The sequence below is a fragment of the Dermacentor variabilis genome, chromosome 5 (genome assembly GCF_050947875.1).
Source record: "Dermacentor variabilis isolate Ectoservices chromosome 5, ASM5094787v1, whole genome shotgun sequence".
In the NCBI taxonomy this organism is placed as follows: Eukaryota; Metazoa; Arthropoda; class Arachnida; order Ixodida; family Ixodidae; genus Dermacentor; species Dermacentor variabilis.
Window position 1 is genome coordinate 7,694,696 of NC_134572.1, and position 18,234 is coordinate 7,712,929.

Genomic DNA, 18,234 nt, shown 5'->3' on the forward strand with positions numbered 1-18,234 from the left:
GCCTTGATTAAGTCATACAAAACAAGAAAAAACAACATGCCGTTGCACCGCACTCAACAGAAAATGATCAGACGATTGTGAGTAAGCTTGCACAAGTAGGCGCTTGATGTTGGACAACCGCTTCAACAGTGGAAGTTGCCAAACCAAAACACCGACAGTAATGCATGATTATGTAAGCACTCCATTCCAATACAGAGCTTAGCAAAACTTATGAGGCAGGATGAAATGTTTATACATGTGGCATCCATTATACATGCGTGTCAGCGGCGGTGGGGCCAAGTTTTCGAGGCGGCTCGTGCAGTTGAGTCCACGACCATGGCTTATCACCGAACACGTTTGAAGCTCATCCGACAAACTTCCTGTACCACGTCCGAGTCATTTGAATCCACCAATCTGATGCGAGGCACGACAGAGTAGGATTGCCCCAGTTTTATGCCTAGTGTGGTGAGGAGCAGTCAGCAACCACTTCCTTCTGCTTCGCGATTATTTATTTTCCTTCCTGTTGAAAAATACCACACTATATGGCATATCTGCTTTCATGAAGATCACATTTTTTATCCACGACCGTTTCTGTGCATCATTGGCATGCACAGCCATCGAATGTGAAAGAGCCAGCAACAAAACCTGCATTAAAGTCCCGCATTTTCGCTTAGAAATGTAATAACCAGTAATCCTAAAATAAATGTTACCTTGCATATACCTCACTTGAATAGACAACTTCTCTGCGTTTTCTTTTATCTCTCCTTTTTCCTTTTTTTGCAGCCAGTAATTCTCAATTTTTGTTCCTCACATCGTGTTTTACTGCCAGCTTCATGCTGGAAGAACGCTAGTGGTGAAAGCTGATGACATGATCCAGCAACCCGACTTGCGAGGGATCCCTGAAGTGGCCATATGACCAGGATGTCGGTGATTAATTCATCATCGTCAGTCTGGTTACGCCCACTGCAGGGCAAAGGCCTCTCCCATACTTCTCCAACTGCGGTCATGTACTAAATGTGGCCATGTCGTCCCTGTAAACTTCTTACTCATCCGCCCACCTAACTTTCTGCCGCCCCCTGCTACACTTCCCTTCCCTTGGAATTCAGTCCGTAACCCTTAATGGCCATCGGTTATCTTCCCTCCTCATTAGATGTCCGGCCCATGCCGGCCAAACTATATCTCGAGCAAAACGGTCAAGTAAACGGAGTGAGACTGCAGGCAAGATAACACGAGGTGATCACATACTTATGTCCTAACACTAATCTCAGTAACAAAAGCATGAATCTACTCTTGCTTTTCTTGTGCACTCACTTTCCATTTATGTCGCACACATTTTCTTATTTAAGTGTTCATTTCTAAATCTGTAGAGTCCAAGTTGCATAACATTCATTGTAACATTATCAATTTGTTGCTTCAACACACATTACTTTTTGAAGCAAATCTAGTGCCACCTTGATTCCTTCACCAATTTTCGGTCACGACAAACCTATCGCTGCAGGTGCCACGCGCTCCGTGTATTAACTGGCCGACAGTGACACCGAGGATTAACTCGCCGTCACTGTCAGCCAATGGCTACATCATGTAATCACAGTGGCGTGGACACACGCACCTTGGTCATGGCCGTGTAGTGCTCGCCCAGTCCCGGCAGGGGCTTCTCCTCGCCCACCTGGAAGTTCATATAGACCAGCTTGTGCGAGAAGGTTGAGAACTCATTCGAGAAGCAGGCCGTGTACGTGCCGGCTGTCTTGGGCGTGATTTTGACTGTGTCGAACTGCTTCTTCACGCCCTGGTACAGGGTCTCATCATTCGGCCCTTTCAGGGTCATGTCCACATCGTAGTGCCCACCCGTCACCACCTGCAAGTACACCAAGGAGCGGATGGCATAAGCAGGGCAGATGCAAACAGGCACAGTGGTGACAAAAGTAAAATTCGGGTTCAGCCTTAAAGAAGAGACTGCATGAAGTCATGATGAAAAAGACACCCGAGGTGACAAATAGACTACTCATTTCACAAAACGTCACCCATATACATTCAAACATGCAGGAAAATGTTACATTTACCAATACCAACCTATACGTATAGATTTTTGACATCCTAGATAAAATACCATACTGATGTGCCTTCATACGTGCGTGTCCATAATCGCATAAGCATGGCCATTATCTATAAGGACTCCTCATTTACTACCAACATAAATTGAAACTTGATCAGCATATAACAAATCAGAATGCCTGTTACGCATGATTAGATGGAAGTATGACTAGTGTAACCACCACTATCAAGCATGGAGTAGTCGTAAATGTAAGTTTTGGTGACTGAATTAGCCAGTTACAAATACAGGTGAACCTGGAAACTAAACAAACCAGTGGAGTAATTTCAGAATGGTTCGCGTTTGTACTTATGCTCATAGGCATGTGCAGAGTTCTCCATAAAGAGGAGCCAAGAAACTACCGTCTTATGCATTGAAGCACAAAAGTAACTGGAACACCAATGCATTTTGACGGACACATTGAAAACTAATATCTCAGAACTGGTGCTGTCCAGAAAATTCGTTCCAAGTGGATGCGCCGGGCAAACTCAGCGGCTATAATTCGTAGATTGGAATGAGTAATGCAAAGGAATTAATTTTAAAAATAGCATAATTACATTAATTATTCAATTGAACATTTTGATTTCCCGCAGAGGTAATGGCCGCCTCATTGAGTAATTTAGGTCAAGTGTTAGAGCTGTGGTATCTGCCGTAGGCAATCTTAAAAAAATTTGGTGCATCTAAAAAAAAATACCCTGTATATGTCTGCATCAAACTTGTTTTCCATGCCTTTCGTGAGAGAAATGCGCGAGATCCATACTTTTTCCATAACATATTATGCGGAATGTTTCATCAGGGTAAGAGACAGAATGGAAACACAGTGGGGGTTATACAGACGCATGCATGGTTGGCTACCTTGCATTTAATGAAAAGGCAAGTTTTGTGGGTTTTAATTACTATCATAATTAAAAGCGAAGCTTTTCTCTGCAAACCTCGCCGGATTTTTGTGATCATGGGTGCTACGTGGCTATTCTCTAGCTGAATAAGCCAAACAATCACAGCGGAGGACGCGCGCAACATCACCGCCGCTTCGTTTCTTTACTACCACCAGATGGCGCTTGACTCCATGTATCTGCGGCTGCCGTGCGGAGGAAATAAAAAAGAAACAGAAAAGCACAAGCTCTTGTTTCAACTCTACTGCAGCGGAGGAGGCGCGCGACGTCCCTGCCACTGTGTTTCTTGTACCATCACCAGATGGCTTCAAAAAAGATGCTCATAGCATCCATCCATCCAGCGGCAGCCATGCGGGGCAAAGAAAAAAATCTGAAAAACATAAACTCTTGTTTCGATGCTTTATGCAATCACATAAAGCTTCGTTGTAAGTAGACTCCAGCTCGTTGGAACTGCTGCATTTACTTTTATTATTTCTTTTTTGGTCTGACCCGGTCTACGACTGTTGATCGCCTGCTTCACAGGGAGCGGCCACAGGCATTGTCAATAAAGGGGAGCAAGAAGACGAGGGAACTAGGCATGCAAACATGTGAGCAGCAGCTTAGGAGGACGCTGCACAACTTAAAAGTATGTTACCATTTGCCAAAGATTTACACAACCTAGCAGGATTCACAGATGGAAAGTAGGTAATGCTTCATGGTTTGTCGAAACAGAAAGAGGAGCATATTTTACGGCGTTAACACTTAAAAACTCGAAACTGGGTTTGCTGTGTCCACCCTTTCCGTATGTCATCAGGTCATTCTCGGCACCCCCTCTCACCATGTACAAGATCTTAGAGGATGTTTAAGCTTCGCCTTTAAGAGTGTAACGCGACAGTATTCAAAGATCCCTGACTGCTTCTCATGCTTCCCAGCAACTGCAGCCTATGTAAACATAATGTTTCCCTGGAAACGCTGGCGGCGAACGCCATGCATGAAGGTGGGCTCTTGCTGATTTCGTACTTCAGAGCCTGGGGTAACCACCGTACAGTTGACAACAGGCTGTCTGCTAACTGCACGTTAATGCTCTTTTTTTTTTTTGCGTGCATGCATGAAAGGGAACAAATTGTCACGCCGAATGGAAGCTGTTGTTCAGCATCGAGCAAATCATCCACATCCGATCGACAAAATAGAACAGGCACAATCGAAGTGTCGAAAAGTTTGGAAATCAGTGGGCGCTTAGCCACTAACTGGATGGACCGATGGGTCACATACTGGCACTGCCACAGACCAGGCATGTCATAGCTGCCATTTTATATGGTTCGGCGATAAGTCCTCCATCAGCAGAGTGGTCTCCAAACTTTTGACCAACACTACACGCAGCAAATGCAATGCGCACATGGAAATAAAGGCCCATGCAGCTGCGCGGGTGTTACACCTTGTGACCACCTTACAATACTGGGGCTTCCACTCTTAACTTCAGACGCAATGTCGTCTTCTTGCAAGTCACGCTCACTCACGCCACCCTTGGCACGGACTCGATTGACGCTTGTTTTCAGCAGTGTAGCAGACTAGCATGCATAAGCCGGGACTACAGTGAATCAACATGGCCTGGACATGAGCTGGGCTGTTGTTTTCCTGGTCGGTCAGGTTTCTCCATAGGTGCAGGACCTCTTCTTTTGGGTCGATTAGGCGTCGTGATAATATACATATATGAGAAGCCAACAAAGACACCAAAGACAACATAAAGGAAATTACTTGTACTCACTAACTGAAGTCAAGAAATGATAAATTAATTGCAATGAAAGTGGATGAACAAACAACTTGACACAGGTGGAGAATGATCCCACGTCTTTGCATTACGCGTGCTGTTTGATCTGGAGGACAATCCCAACTGCTGTCCCCCAGATATTGGACCTTGCCGTTGGTGCGGGTGTTGGCCGAGGTTGAGGAGGACTTTGAGATGAAAACTGGAGGTTTATTTACATTATTTACAGTGAGAGTACAAAGAAATTAACAGTCATAAAGTCATTACAGACTGGCAGCAACTCAGACGCTGCGGCCCATGGCAAGAAGCTCGAAAGAGACGAATGAAGGAATGCTCTCTTGCTGCTCCCGGTCTCTGACTTTTAACCCCTTCGGTGTCTCGAAGTCACATCCCGTTCGGTCAATCGTCGAGCCCGCTCACGTGGCGTCATTTTCGGCCAATGGTAGGCGCCCGTGCGAATGTAAGTCACACCCGGCACAGAGGGTCGCTCCATTGTCTCCACCTGTCCGAGGGAGTACTTCTCTGCAGTATTGCCTTCCTGGTCTGCAACTGCCATCACAAAGGCGGATGGGGGGGTTGCTGCCAGGGCTTCACGATGCATTACAGCCGTCCTGCCTCGCGGCTTGCAAGCGCACAGCGGGGCAGGCGGTTTGTTCTCGAATGACCTTTCAGAGCCGCAAAGCAGCTTTGCTCGGGACCCACGTTACCTGGAACAGTGCCAGGCTCCCACTACACTTTCGGGAACAGTCAAGCAGTGGGACAACAGCTCCACATGCAGCGCACGAGGTGGGGGACGCCAATTTGTTTGGACGCCCAGCCATGTCAGCGTCAACCCACAAATTGGTGACCCAGACGACTGAGCCCAGCCATGCCAGCGTCAGCGCACCGACTCAACCAAGGCAAGTGACGTGGCCTCACGCAGTCCAGCAGATGTTACGCGGTTGTAGGGTGTCCAGGTATTCTACATCGACATGCCAGACATCTATCTGGTTCATCCAGCTGGACAGCCACTTCCTTGTCAACAAGGTTTCAGGCACTGGCTGCATTCCAGGCTCCTGACGCCACCCCCCAGCCCCTACTTCTATGACAACTTGCGGACAGCCGTCCTTGCTCACTATGTCACCTCGGGCACTCAGTCACAACTGCTCTCGACATTTGAACCGTCGCATCATTCCACGTCTTGTCGTCCCACGCGCTGACTCCAGCATCGGACCTCTACTCGGTTTGTGAGCCTCCTCCCCAGCTCAAAGGCAGCTGCACCACGACTCTTTCCAAGGAATTAAAGGGGCCAAACGTAAGAGTTTTTCATTCGGGGGCACTGCACTCATCACCGATGCAGAGGCTTTCCCACTGGCTCCACTATGCACAAATTTTACTCTCGCAGGCACAGCGACGCCACAAGTAAACCTTCACGATGCATTCAGCGACCACAACCTTGATGCTATCAGCATTCAAGATTTCACCAAACCCAGCCATACCAGCGTCAACCCATAAATTGATGACCCGGACAACCGAACCCAGTCTACCCACAATATATATCACTCAAGTTTCCCATTATGCATGCTAACTATATATAGCATCCTCAGGTTCACATAATCTAAGTCACTCAAGATCCAGATATAGTGTGCTAAAGCATTTCAGCTCGTTGTACGAAATATGCTTCCAATCTGCACTTTTCCGCCTCACATTTACCCAGCACATGTGTGCTGCCAAGCTTTGACATGCAATGGCATCGTTTACAGTGTCTGTGAGATGTCCTCATCCAGCTAACGCCTGAAACGGCACTATGATGCTCCCACGGCTGCTCATTATGGCACCTCCTGGTCTATCTAATGTCGTAAGAAAGGTGAAAAAGAACCCCTGTTATGCAGGAAACGAAGCACATGCTTCTTCTCGCAGGCGACACTATGTTATTTATTTATTTATTCATCATTTACGAGTAAAATGCGCACCAGCTTTTTCGAGACTGCAAGTTTTCTCCTGTCGAATTCAGCTGCAAATGAATTCAGTTCAAAACGGGCAGAGAAAGTAAGCTTGCCAGAGAGCTAAGACAGATATTGGATCTCAATCGCAAACCTACATGTGCTTCGATGCAAGCAGCCTGAAGAGGTGAAGGTCATGATTCAGCTGGCCGCCCAAGAAACATCCATATTTTTCTTTTATTTGCGCTTCTGTTTTACCTGCAGCTGTGACAAAAACAATAACCGGGGCAACAGGATTGCCCTGGCCCTGATTATTATGGTCTTTGTGCAGCGGTCCCAGCTGCGACAATTGAATTGGGCAAGTTCAGTGATGGAAACGCTAAGGGAAGCTGGGAAGCTAAACAGTTAAGTTAAGGGAAGCTAAACAGTTAAGGCAAGTTTTACAAGAGTTCTCGTGTGGTGGCGGCTAAGGCTAACGGTGTACGGCCAATATAAAATGTCAAAGTACGATATGCAATGCAGCAAACGTCGGAGCCTTGAGGCATGCCTACGACAATGGTAGTTCACATAGCTAGTACATCGGTGAGAATGCGAAGCCTGACACCGGCATCCGTGATGGTTATGCAGCCCTACCAGGCTAGCAGAATACGCAGCCAGAAAATGGCATTGGTAGAGCCAACGAAATGCATCATCGGATATAGAGGGGGTATAAAGGAGGGGGTATCATAGTTTGTTAACGAAACTTCCCCTCAAGTCTAAATATTGTAAGGCAGTTTGTCGTGTGCGTATCATGGCCACGCATGCTTATATCGCCTTTCTGTTTCTCTACCACGGTTGCGCTTTAAAACCACGGCGCTGCAAGTTAGCTTCAGAGGCTTTCCTTTCCTTCCCTCTTCCCCGCCCTTAAACTGGCTCTCTTAACTACTACACGCAGAGACAAAGCAACAGCGCGCGCTTTAAATCCTATAGATGAGATGAATATTTACAATTATTATTAGGGTTATAATTATATTCGAGTGCTGATTGCCGTCTTATAGTTTGTTAAAGAAGCTTCCCCTCAAGTCTAAATATTGTAAGGCAGTTTGTCGTGTGCGTATCATGGACACGCATGCTAATATCGCCTTCCGTTTCCCTACCACGGTTGCGCTTTAAAACCACGGCGCTGCAATATTGCTTTCCTCTCCTTCCTTCTTCTCCGCCCTTAAACTGGCTCTCTTAACTACTACACGCAGAGACAAAGCAACAGCGCGCGCATGCGATCCATAGATGAGATGAATACATATATATAGAAAAGTATCAGCCATAGCTCTCGTAGTACAGCCATCTGAGCCGTTTCCTTTTTTTTTTCTTTTTTTTTCTTTGAAAGAAGTCCTATTAGGGTTATTATAATTACACGAAGGTATTTCGCCCTCGCCAGCAGCAGTACTTGAGATAGCTATTCTGGCGGCTAGCTTCCCACGCTATGCGTGCCGCCCTCGCACCTGTTTAAGCTTTTTCCTAGACGCTAGAGCTATACAATATCCGCGCAACCTTGAGCGATCGGAAAGCGCGTTTTCCACTCTTGGCCAGCGGAGAGGGGAGGCTTCGTTCCGGCCGCGAAGCTCTCCACATCTCAGTAAGGTGCCTGGTGGTGGTCTCGTGCTGACGATGCCCTCTCGGAGAGCGCATATTTCCCCCCTCATCTTTTAAGAGATTCAATACATACAAGCATTTGTCTCGCAAACCAGATTTATTTCAAGGGAATTTTCCACGTCTCAATAATTTCTCTTGTCGTATTCGAGTGCTGATTGCCGTGTTATAGTTTGTTAACGAAGCTTCCCCTCAAGTCTAAATATTTTAAGGCAGTTTTCCTAGTCTCTAAAGCCGCTCAAGTCCGCTCTTCTCCTCGGGCGGCAATTTCTCCAAGAAAGTATACCTTCCAACCACTCGGAATCAGCAAAAATCGACTGTCGCGGACAACATCAGTCCCTTTCCACAGAAGTATGAGGCTCGGAGCAGGAGCTATGGCGCTTGAAAGTAACCGTTGGCTTGACGAACCAACCGACTGAGCTACCTTTCCGGGCAACATTGAAGGATCACGAGTTCAAATCACATGTTATGTTCCTTTTCCCCCCCCCTTTTTTTTCTTTCTTTTCAATGTCTTTTCCTTCATTTTATCACTGTACGGAAACCCTCCTAAAAAAAAAATTATATATCCTCAATTATGTGTGGCCACAGATGTGCAGGTCATAAATACCAGGTTCTCTAGCCGAGTGCCATCCATGCGGTATAACCGAGCTCAGATTGGTCCACCTTGACTGATCAAATAGGGCACCACTGTAGGTTAAATGAGGCGTACAACTCCTGCGGGACCCGCCGTGGTTGCTCAGTGGTTATGGTGTTAGAGTGCTGAGCACGAGGTCGCGGGATCGGACCCCGGCCACGGCGGCCGCATTTCGATGGGGGCGAAATGCGAAAACACCCATGTACTTAGAATTAGGTGCACGTTAAAGAACCCCAGGTGGTCGAAATTTTCGGAGTCCTCCACTACGGCGTGCATAATCAGAAAGTGGTTTTGTCACGCAAAACCCCATAATTCAATTTTTAATTTAACTCCTGCGGGGACGGTAGAGTATCCGTCTCCAGTGCAAGAGGACCGTGATTCAAATCCCGGTGCCGCGCGATTCTCCACCGGAAAATACAAAAAAAAAACCGTGTGTTGAGAAAATTGCACAAACAGGCCTGGAGTGCGGCCTGATCCCGGTGACCAGAACCGGTAACGCACTCTTTCACCAGAGCAGGATTGGCCACCCTGGTGCAGTACTGGGCCACAACCTCCTATATGAATACAACAATCAAACCCCGGCCCTCAGTCCCCAGCAGCCGCGAAGCAACTGACCACGGCAGCGGTCAGATCTGTGACGCTGCAGAGGGTGCTAAGAATACCTGGCTCCGGACAGGCCGTCATTGGAATCTGAACCTGGCAACGTTTAACGTTAGAACGCTATCTAGTGAGGCGAGTCTAGCAGTGTTATTGGAGGAATTAGAGGGTAGTAAATGGGATATAATAGGGCTCAGTGAGGTTAGGACGACAAAAGTAGCATATACAGTGCTAAAAAGCGGGCATGTACTGTGTTACCGGGGCTTAGAGGAGAGACGAGAACTAGGAGTCGGATTCCTGATTAATAAGGAAATAGCTGGTAACATACAGGAATTCTATAGCATTAACGAGAGGGTGGCAGGTCTTGTTGTTAAACTTAATAAGAGGTACAAATTGAAGGTGGTACAAGTCTATGCCCCTACATGCAGTCATGATGACCAGGAAGTCGAAAGCTTTTATGAAGACGTGGAATCGGCGATGGGTAAAGTCAAAACAAAATACACTATACTGATGGGCGACTTCAATGCCAGGGTAGGCAAGAAGCAGGCTGGAGACAAGTCAGTGGGGGAATATGGCACAGGCTCTAGGAATCGCAGAGGAGAATTATTAGTAGCGTTTGCAGAACAGAGTAATATGCGGATAATGAACACCTTTTTCCGCAAGCAGGTTAGTCGAAAGTGGACGTGGAGGAGCCCGAATGGTGAGACTAGAAATGAAATCGACTTCATACTCTGCGCGAACCCTGGCATCACACAAGATGTAGACGTGCTCGGCAAGGTACGCTGCAGTGACCATAGGATGGGAAGAACTCGAATTAGCCTAGACTTGAGGAGGGAACGGAAGAAACTGGTACACAAGAAGCCAATCAATGAGTTAGCGGTAAGAGGGAAACTAGAGGAATTCCGGATCATGCTACAGAACAGGTATTCGGCTTTAACTCAGGAAGAGGACCTTAGTGTTGAAGCAATGAACGACTATCTCATGGGCATCATTAAGGAGTGCGCAATAGAAGTCGGTGGTAATGCCGTTAGACAGGAAACCAGTAAGCTATCGCAGGAGACGAAAGATCTGATCAAGAAACGCCAATGTATGAAAGCCTCTAACCCTACAGCTAGAATAGAACTGGCAGAACTTTCTAAGTTAATCAACAAGCGTAAGACAGCGGACATCAGGAACTATAATATGGATAGAATTGAACAGGCTCTCAGGAAAGGAGGAAGCCTAAAAACAGTGAAAAAGAAACTAGGAATAGGCAAGAATCAGATGTGTGCGTTAAGAGACAAAGCCGGCAATATCGTTACTAATATGGATGAGATAGTTCAAGTGGCTGAGGAGTTCTATAGAGATTTATACAGTACCAGTGGCACCCACGACGATAGTAGAAGAGAGAATAGCCTAGAGGAATTCGAAATCCCACAGGTAACGCCAGAAGAAGAAAAGAAAGCCTTAGGAGCTATGCAAAGGGGGAAGGCAACTGGGGAGGATCAGGTAACAGCAGATTTGTTGAAGGATGGTGGTCAGATTGTTCTAGAGAAACTGGCCACCCTGTATACGCAATGCCTCATAACCTCGAGCGTACCGGAATCTTGGAAGAACGCTAACATAATCCTAATCCATAAGAAAGGGGACGCCAAAGACTTGAAAAATTATAGACCGATCAGCTTACTGTCCGTTGCCTACAAACTATTTACTAAGGTAATCGCAAATAGAATCAGGAACACCTTAGACTTCTGTCAACCAAAGGACCAGGCAGGATTCCGTAAAGGCTATTCAAAAATAGACCATATTCACACTATCAATCAAGTGATAGAGAAATGTGCAGAATATAACCAACCCTTATATATAGCTTTCATTGATTACGAGAAAGCGTTTGATTCAGTCGAAACCTCAGCAGTCATGGAGGCATTACGGAATCAGGGTGTAGATGAGCCATATGTAAAGATACTGGAAGATATATATAGCGGCTCCACAGCCACCGTAGTCCTCCACAAAGAAAGCAACAAAATCCCTATAAAGAAAGGCGTCAGACAGGGAGATACGATACCTCCAATGCTATTCACAGCATGTTTACAGGAGGTATTCAGAGGCCTGGAGTGGGAGGAATTGGGGATAAAAGTTGATGGAGAATACCTTAGCAACTTGCGATTCGCTGATGATATTGCCTTGCTTAGTAACTCAGGAGACCAATTGCAATGCATGCTCACTGACCTGGAGCGGGAAAGCAGAAGGGTGGCTCTGAAAATGAATCTGCAGAAAACTAAAGTATTGTTTAACAGTCTCGGAAGACAACAGCAGTTTACGATAGGTAGCGAAGCACTGGAAGTGGTAAGGGAATACATCTACTTAGGGCAGGTAATGACCGCGGATCCGGATCATGAGACTGAAATAATCAGAAGAATAAGAATGGGCTGGGGTGCGTTTGGCAGGCATTCTCAGATCATGAACAGCAGGTTGCCATTATCCCTCAAGAGAAAAGTGTATAATCAGCTGTGTCTTACCAGTACTCGCGTACGGGGCAGAAACCTGGAGGCTTACGAAAAGGGTTCTGCTTAAATTGAGGATGACGCAACAAGCTATGGAAAGAAGAATGATGGGTGTAACGTTAAGGGATAAGAAAAGAGCAGATTGGGTAAGAGAACAAACGCAAGTAAATGACATCTTAGTTGAAATCAAGAAAAAGAAATGGGCATGGGCAGGACATGTAATGAGGAGGGAAGATAACCGATGGTCACTAAGGGTTACGGACTGGATTCCAAGGGAAGGGAAGCGTAGCAGGGGGCGGCAGAAAGTTAGGTGGGCGGATGAGATTAAGTTGTTTGCAGGGACGACATGGCCACAATTAGTACATGACCGCAGCTGGAGAAGTATGGGAGAGGCCTTTGCCCTGCAGTGGGGGTAACCAGGCTGATGATGATGATGACAAAGAAGAAAAAGCATGTGCTTGCTGAGGTAAAGCTAGGGAAACGGTGGAACATGATTTATTAGAATGTCGAGATATCTGCCCAGTGGTCAGTTCAGGCTCCTCTGGCCTCGTTGAGGCCCTTCGGTTTGGAATAGCAGAGGTAAAACAAACATGTCCGCAATATAAACTAGTAAGAGGTGATGGGAAGTTTAGTCGCAGAAAAGTTAGGAGATCACAAACAACGGAAGCGTACAAAAACAAAGTTCCCAACAGTGGTCAAGAAAATTTGATGCTGCAAATTCTGTGGTGCTCTTTTTTAATATAGACATTAGGCAAAAAAGTTGCAGTTTCGCCTGAAAGGCTAAGCATCGATTGCAATGTCAAATTAGTAGACAACCATACGAAGTAAGGATAGTGGTTCTGCCAGCAACTAAATTAACAAGCATGGTGTCAGCGTGCACAGGAAAACATGAACACACCACACCCATACTCAGTTGCTGTCGCAGTACCAAGCCCCTCACTCTCCCCTCTCCCGGCACCGTGCGCATGACGGTAGACGGCATGCATCCTCCCCGCTTTCCTCCAATGCGCGTGCGCGAGATTGAGCCGAAATCGTCAGCTCACCCTTGCACGCTTTCACTCGCACATACAGCACACGGCGATGGTGTTATTAGAGAGGTTTAGTTTAGGGGACGCAAGCTGCTTGCGTACGCAAGAACTAGGGGCGACGGTACTACGCATGCACAGACCGCTACGTCTACTTGCATCCTTTAGTTGTTTGGCCAGCCGAAAACATTGCTGCCCCTAAGTGGTCACGTTACCCACATGACTCTCACAGTGTAGGAGAACTTACGAGTAGCTAGCGGGTAGATAATCTAACAAATCTTTCGCCAAGTGTCGACAGACGTCGTTTTTATATGCATTAGAGTGGTTTAGCGTGTCCGGTATTCAGATAAACGCAGTTGGGGCGTTGGGGTGGAGCCATAAACGGGAGCATCCTGCATGGTGCATCCACCTGGCGGCGCAAAGTTCAAACGGACAAAAGCAGCTAATATTGCTGTAACCAAGTCTATTCAACTTCCCTGCTGGTGTAAATTTCCGGCACTGGCGTAATTGTGATGCTGCCAAAAATTTATACCTGCAGCAAAGTAAAATACACTTGGTTACTGCAATATTAGCTGTGTTTGTCTGTTTGAGCTTTGCGCCACCAGGTGGCTGCACCATGCAGGTCGCTCCTGTTCATGGCTCCACCGCAACGCCCCAGCCTGCATTTATCCGAATAACGGACACTCTAACCTCTCTATAAACTGCTTTGAATAAGAATAGTTTTACGTGCTTTACTTCATATGCTTGATTTCATGTTTTAAAAAATGATAACGCTGAAACGATCGGACGTTGATGGCGCTGCGAGTGCATGCGACCTCACTGCGGCTTGCGTTTGGGGCCGCTAACCGACAACGTGTTTCTGCTTGCGTACGCAAACGCACCCAAGCGCTAGGGACCCCAACGCCTTGCGTCCCCAAACTAAAGCTCTCTATTGCCCTTGGAATGTATACGGAACATCAACGCGACAGCAATAATGTGCTTGGAGTGCCTATATAACCGCTATAGTAATAAAGATAACAAGAGATTGGTGGTGCAACCCACACTCCCATTTCAAAGGGGACGCTCATAGCATGTATTCCACCCGTCCGTCCGTCCTCAATGTGCTCCTCTGTACTTTCACCGATGCGAGATTCTCTTCTCCACTTCCAGGCGCCTTCCTCCTCCGGTGCTCGCTCCCTTGCAGTGACACACATAATTTCACCAATTTCACAGACGAGGCATGTACAGTTGCGCGTAAAACTCTGGTACATTTAAGGTAGTGGCAAAACAGACCCTTAGCTAAGACTTCCCTAGAGTGCGAGAACACCCTTACACAGCTTCGTCTTGTGTTTGATGTGGTGAGTTGCTCGGCTTGACATACACCTTTCTTTTCTTCATTTGTTTAATTATATGTACCTGTGTAACGTTACAAATAAAGTCTCATTCTGTTTGTGCTCGAATATCACATGTACTCTATTAATTCTTCCAACGGAACATCACGTATCACATTGAGAAATTCCTGAAGACTGCATCTCAAAAACGTTTCCGTTTACAGTGTTGAAGGGCAGCATGTACAGTCATACAACACGTCTCAGTGTCTATTAGCAAAACAAGACAATAAACTCTACGTGAAAGCTTTACAAGGAAAAAAGTTATCTGACGTGTTCTGTCCACCCACTTGAGCTCGCACCCGTTGCTTCCGAAACACTAGGTTTCATCAAACAGAAGAACTTTCTGTTGGGCTAGTTGGTGCATGTTACTGAAGTACTATAGCACCAAACAGACGACACGTCCGTGTCTCTTCTTGCGTCATCTGTTTGGCGCTATAGTACTTCAGTTTCATCAGACGATCCCTCCGCATTTGCTCTCAATCTGTTTGAAAATTGCCTTACGTAACCGTTAATTTGCACAAAACTTTGTACACTTCGGCACTGAAAACCATGTCAAGAATACCAGTAAACTCTATCGAAGGCTTTCAAAACCACATGGAGTTCCAATCAGTCGGCCGAAGTGAACGGACATGTCGTTGGTGTGCTCCGCAACCACAGAGACTACGCAACCTTCACCGACCGCCCTTGACCGCCCTTGCCCGGGCCGCTTTCGCCAGGAGTCGTATGGGAAGCGGCTTTCTCGCCGTTTCCCACTGACCGCCTTTTCTTGCCGGGACTTTGTTGCCGCTCTCTGCACCACTACAGCTCTGAAGCAGTTCCAACGCGGCTGCCCCTGCCGGGGCCATAGCTGCCTTGGCGTGTTTTCTACACCATGAACCAAGAGCGCCAAGCGACCAGCTCTTCCGAGGCCCATGTTCTAAACGGGCGTGCAAAGGGCCTTCGGCCAATTCACCGCTCTGTTTCGATGGAGCATTTATCTACCGCAACGTCATTTTCCAACGAGCAGAGGACGCAATCGGCGATGGAGAACGCCGCGCGTTCCTCGACAACAACGAAGACGCCCGAGGTGGATACCGTGGGAGTGGCCGCCGATCCCAACGTCGCCAATTTTCCCTCCCAACAACGAGAGGTAGACACTCTGACCGGGGAAAGGATGGAGGAAGATGCTACCCCGAACATTTACGACAACAAAACTGACGACGACACAGGTGGCTGTTGGATGACAGTCATACATACGCGACGCATCCGTCAAACGCACGCTAAGACGCAACCCTCCGAGAACATCTTGGGCATTCCAGATGCCTCCCAGCCTACCGTACGCAAGTGCAGTCGGAATCAGAACCTGCCTCAACTTCCTTTGCACAATGAAAAGATAATTCTGCAGCCTCACGGAGGACTTTGCCTCGATAAGTGGACGCGCCCAGAACTCGCCAGTGCTCTATAGAGTGCAGCCGTCCTAACGATCGTCAGGACATCATATTCCGACTGAGACTTCAGAACTTGGCAATTAACAGCACACCCCAGTCACATGTAGCCGACGCATTGTACAAGGTGAGGGAGCTGAACCTTGGTCAGCGGGTCTATCCCATCACAACATATTTTGCGGCCCCAGACAACTCATGCAAGGGAATTGTTCTTGGTCTTTTGCCCGGGACACCATCTTCCAAGCTAGTGGATGAGCTTTTGGCTCCTGGAACTCAAATACTTCAAGCACAAATTATGGGTCAAACCAACGTTGCGTTGGTAACATTTGAAGGACTTAAAGTACCTCGCTACGTGCGTTTCTATGGTGCAGAACTCCGCTGGTACCCCCATCGACCCCGCCAACTGGTCTGCAAGATATGTCACAAGCTCGGCCATTGGGCTGATTACTGTCCTACGCCGCACATGGTCATTTGCGCGACGTACGGGACTGACAACCCCACCCCATCACATCCGTGCACCCCCCACTGCAGATCCTGTGACGGGACCCACCCTACAGCGGATCCAAACTGCCCGCGGCGTGCTAGACAGACACTGAACAACGCTTGGGTGCGGAAAGCTCTCGAAAAAGAGCAGCATGAACTCCAACCCTCCAGCGACCCGACCACTACCACAGATACAGCAGAGACCCGAACGTCACGCGCCCCAACGAAGGAGACCAGGCAAGTCCGGTCGGACACCCGTTCGAGATCCCGTCGCAAGTCCCGGAAACGCTCCAAGTTTCGGTCCTGATCCCGCGAGGCATCAGTGCGCCTCCCAGAGAGGCACCCTCCTTCCACATCTTCCTAACAACCCTACAAGCAGGCCCTGCAGACCAACGCCCCAGCAAAGGTGACCCTGGTCCCTTCAGGGGTGCAGCGGACCCCGGAGAAGAAAACAGCAATGGAGGCGCCTCGGGAGGTAGGTCGGGCGGAGAGTCCCCCACAGCTCGCTCCGCCCCGTAAATCTCTCCCTACCCCTTTCCCTATTACCAATTCGTTACCAAATCCCTATCCTCAAATAGAAATAGCCCGCCTACGTCGTGACAGCGCGCCTACAAAAACAAATGGACGCGCTGGTGGCAGACATGAGCACTAGTATGCAGGCGGCCCTGGACAGGATAGAACGCCAAATGGAGGCCCTTCAAATAGGGATTATGGAGCAAGTAAAATCATGTATAGAGTGGACTTTCGCACGCATGCAAGTTCCTGAGCTTAGCGTTAACAACGAAAGCGCGCTTTCCGACCAAGGCTCTCGGCCGCAACCTTCAAATGTGGGCACCCGGCGCCCGCATCCCTATGCACGACCGCCTGCTTCCTGTCGCGATGATGATGGCGCAGCGTAATGCGGAGCAACTAGTGGTGTGGCAGTGGAATTGTAGGGGATTCCGCTGAAAACGAGGTTCCCTACAGCAGTATATCGCCACATCCACGAACCCTCCCGATGTCATCCTCTTACAGGAAGTCAATTGCACCCCTTCTTTATCCGGCTACAGCACACTCTCGGGTGTCTCTCCTCTTGTGGGAGCCTTAGTTTCGAAATATGTTACATGTCGCATGCATACCACTAACATTGACATTCCTCACCAAGAAATTGGAAATAATTACGCAAGGTAAACGCAGCAAGAGTCTGTTTATACTCAACGCATACAGTTCCCCCCGTTCGCGAACGCACTGTTTTCAGCAACTACTAACAGAATTTCGTAGGTTTGGACGGGTTTGTGTGGTGGCCGGCGACTTTAACGCTCCGCATACTGCATGGGGTTATGTTAAATCGCAGGCTAAAGGGACCCGCTTATAGAGTGCCATCTGTAACATGAGATACACACTGTTTACCGACCCAGAGCACCCCACTCGGATAGGCAACAGCGTATCTAGTGACACCTGCCCTGACCTTACCTTCGTGCACAATACTGGCCCAGTCGTTGCACACGGGCCTTTAGAGGAGCACCTTGGTAGTGACCACTACACTGTGGCAACCACCTTGTCATTACGGGGTGCGCGCAGGCCCGAGCGATATGTGCGTATAACGGATTGGGCGAAATTCAGGGAACGTCGCCAGGACCCACCTGAGCGTCAAGGGTACGAACGCTGGCTTGACTCTCTCGCACAAGATCTAGAGGCCACCACGAGCACACTGCGCACCACAACCGAGACACCAGACATAGACCCGCATTTACTTCATCTTTAAAACGCCCGCAGAGGGTTGACATGACGATGGAAACGAGAACGCCTCAACCGCAAACTTTGGAAACGTATAGATCAAATTACACGGGAATCCCAGGAGTATGCAGAGATCCTTACGAGGAATAACTGGCGAGGATTTTGCGATCGCCTCTCAGGCACATTGAGCACAGTAAAAACGTGGTCGATTCTTTGCTGACTCACAGATCCCACCACAACAAAGGG

General features: G+C 47.9%; 1 protein-coding gene across 1 annotated transcript in view; it reads right to left on the reverse strand.

The window, feature by feature from the left end:
• The window catches only part of p24-1 (transmembrane emp24 domain-containing protein), a 29,149-nt gene that overhangs the window by 2,126 nt on the left and 8,789 nt on the right, over positions 1-18,234 (reverse strand). The window contains exon 2 of the mRNA XM_075691667.1: positions 1,589-1,834. Within this exon, the coding sequence (XP_075547782.1) occupies positions 1,589-1,834 (246 nt within the window). The remainder of the gene's footprint in view (positions 1-1,588; positions 1,835-18,234) is intronic.